Source organism: Cariama cristata, unplaced genomic scaffold, assembly GCF_000690535.1.
Source record: "Cariama cristata isolate BGI_N322 unplaced genomic scaffold, ASM69053v1 scaffold16260, whole genome shotgun sequence".
NCBI classification, from domain to species: domain Eukaryota; kingdom Metazoa; phylum Chordata; class Aves; order Cariamiformes; family Cariamidae; genus Cariama; species Cariama cristata.
Genome location: NW_009596568.1, coordinates 1 through 3,064, shown reverse-complemented (window position 1 = coordinate 3,064; position 3,064 = coordinate 1). Strand labels below are relative to the sequence as shown.

The window sequence follows — 3,064 nt, the reverse complement described above, 5'->3', positions numbered from 1 at the left end:
ACCGCTGCGCCTGTTGACGGCCTCTGGGCGCTGTGCTCCGGGCCCGGCTCTTCCGTCGGCCTCCCTCTGGCGAGGGCTCAGAGGGCACTCGCCCTCCTGGTCAGCTGGAAGGCGCTGGGGTGTATTTTTGCTTTTGTTGGCCTGTGGGCTGGTAGGAGTTGATGAGGAGCGATCTGGTCCCTCCAAAATCTCTGAAAGGTTATGCTGGTGGGGAGGTAACGCAGAAATCACTACACTATCGTTACGTACAGTGTATTTTGCTAGCGTTTGTGTCTACACACTGAGACTAAAACGTGCTTTGTTAGGCTAGCCTGGGGAGGGCAGAGCACTGTAGCAGGCACGTGTGTTGCAGTGCTGTGGGAGGAATAGAGAGCAGAGCTCAGTGGAGTGTCCCTTTATCTCCCTATTTTCTCTGCCACTAAGCTTGCACTCGTATACAAGTAATCCTTCAGTCCTACGCTAATTACTGTATGAGTTGGTATAAAATATTGGTGTACATTCATACACATTGTCTAATCCCATTATAAGAGTTGTAAGTATTGTCAGTCTAATCCAGAAGTGTCATTTGCGTTTCCTGAGATTTATACTCCACAAACCACAGCTGATATCTGTCATGCACAGTGTATTTACAGTGTTATTTCTCCTTTTTTCCATGATGACAGCAGGCATTCAAGGTAAGGAAACCACAACTTTGGTTGCTAGAGCACGAAAGTACAAAGTATTATACTCTTTGCTATAGCTGGTCTACTGCTACAGCGGTGGTCACATCACTCTTTTTGTTTCTTTACAGTACCGAGATGCCTTTTTGCAGTTCATGGTTGATACAGCAGTGCTTCTGGGCGCAAATGCTTCACGAGCCGAATCTGATATGAAGTCAGTTCTAAGACTGGAAGTAAAAATAGCTGAGGTTGGTAATCTAATGCGGGACTGAAGCTAGCTTTTACAAAAAAAATGGACTCCTTTTTCAAAATGGAAAGCTGTTATATCAACAATGGTAGCAACAGTGCTTTTTAGAAGAAGGAAAGGAGCAGAACCTGATGAAGAAAGCATGAACAATATTCCTTGTTAGTTAACAGTTAAACTGATTAGTTTATTCTCAGGGCAAAAAAAACCTTATCCAAATACTCTGGGTCCTATAAATTGTTAATATGTCAACTAGGCATTCTATAGGTAGGCTTGGCGGTGGCATGCTAATGTTTGAGGGACTGTACTAGCGAGGTCCTCCGGTCTGCCATCTCAGTGGAGGCAGGGGATGGAGATCCATGCAGCAGCAGCAAAGATGCAAGGGTTTTTGGTGTGTTAAAGACCACAGAAACACCTGAGAACAGTTACATAGGAGTTAGGGCTTCTATCCCTAAAAAGGTGGTGGAATCGACAGCCCAACTGAAGTGCATCTACACCAATGCACTGGAAGCCATTGTGCAGCTGGAAAACTATGATATAGTTGCGATCATGGAAACATGATGGGATGACTCAGAGCTGGAGTGCTGCAATGGACGACTGTAAACTCTTCAGAAGGGGCAGGCAAGGAAGGGAGGGGTGGTTGGCAGCCATGTACGTTAGGGAGTGTTTTGACTGTCTAGAACTTAATGATGGTGACAATAGAGTAGAGTGTTTTTGGGTAAGAATCAAGGGGAATGCCAGCAAGGCAGAGAAGGACTTGTGGCTGATGTGATGGTTGGAGGCCATCTTGGGCACAGTGATGATGAAATGACAGAATTTTCAATTCTCAGAGGAGTAAGGAGGGAGGTCAGCAGAACTGCTACCTTGGACTTCCAGAGGGCAGACTTTGGCCTGTTCAGGAGCCTGGTTGACAGAGTCCCTTGGGAAGCAATGCTGAAGGGGAAAAGGGGTCTGGGAAGGCTGGACATTCTTCAAGAAGGAAGTCTTAAAGGTGCAGCAGCAGGCCGTCCCCATGTGCTGAAAGATGAGCTGGCAGGGAAGATGACGTGCCTGGCTGAACAGAGACCTTTGGCTGGAACTTGGGACAAAAGAAAAAAAGAGCATTTTTGTCATTCGGAAGAAGGGGCAGGCACCTCAGGAGGACTACAAGGATCTCGTGAGGTTATGCAGGGAGAAAATTAGAAGGGCCAAAGCTCAAGGGACAATAAAAAAAGTTTCTACAAACACAGTAGCAGCAAAAGGAGGGCTAAGGAGAATCTCCATTCTTTATTGGATGTGGAGGAGAAACGTAGTGACGAAGGATGAGGAGAAGGCTGAGATACTGAATGCCTTCTTTGCCTCAGTCTTTAGTAGTAAGACCAGTTGTTCTCTGGGTACCCAACCCTGTGAGCTGGAAGACAGGGACGGGGAGCAGAATGAAGCCCCCATAATCCAAGCAGAAATTGTCAGTGACCTGCTACATCACTTGGACATATGCAAGTCCATGGGGCCAGATGGGATCCACCCAAGGGTGCTGAGGGAGCTGGCAGACGTGCTCACCAAGCCACTTTCAATCATTTATCAGCAGTCCTGGCTAACTGGGGAGGTCCCAGTTGACTGGAGGTTACCAAATGTGACACTCATCTACAAGAAGGGCTGGAAGGAGGATCCAGGGAACAACAGGCCTGTCAGCCTGACCTTGGTGCCGGGGAAGATTATGGAGCAGATCACCTTGACTGCCATCACGTGACGTGTACAGGACAACCAGGTGATCAGGCCCAGTCAGCATGGGTTTACAAAAGGCAGGTCCTGCTTGACTAACCTGATCTCCTTCTATGACAAGGTGACTCACTTGGTGGATGAGGGAAAGGCTGTGGATGTTGTCTACCTAGACTTTAGTAAAGAATCAAATTTGCAATGTATCCCAGCTCTTAGCAAAATCAAAAATGCTTTTAACTCAAAGGAAAAGTCACCTTTTAGAAATATTATTTCTCATAATAATGTGGTGGTGAATGGAGCTAAATCCAGTTGGCAGTCAGTCACCAGTGGTGTTCCCCAGGGCTCAGTGTTGGGGCCAGTTCTGTTTAATGTCTTTATCAATGGTCTGGATGAGGGGATTGAGTGCACCCTCAGTCAGTCTGCAGAGGACAACGAGTTAGGTGGGAGTGTTGATCTGCTGGAG

General features: G+C 47.1%; 1 protein-coding gene across 1 annotated transcript in view; it reads left to right on the top strand.

Moving 5' to 3' along the window:
* LOC104166674 (metalloendopeptidase homolog PEX-like) overlaps window positions 1–907 on the top strand; it is a gene marked incomplete at its 3' end in the record, with an annotated part of 30,786 nt that extends 29,879 nt beyond the window's left edge. Inside the window, exon 7 of the mRNA XM_009706692.1 lies at window positions 791–907. Coding sequence (XP_009704994.1) covers window positions 791–907 — 117 coding nt within the window. The remainder of the gene's footprint in view (window positions 1–790) is intronic.
* Between the last annotated feature and the right edge of the window lie 2,157 nt (window positions 908–3,064).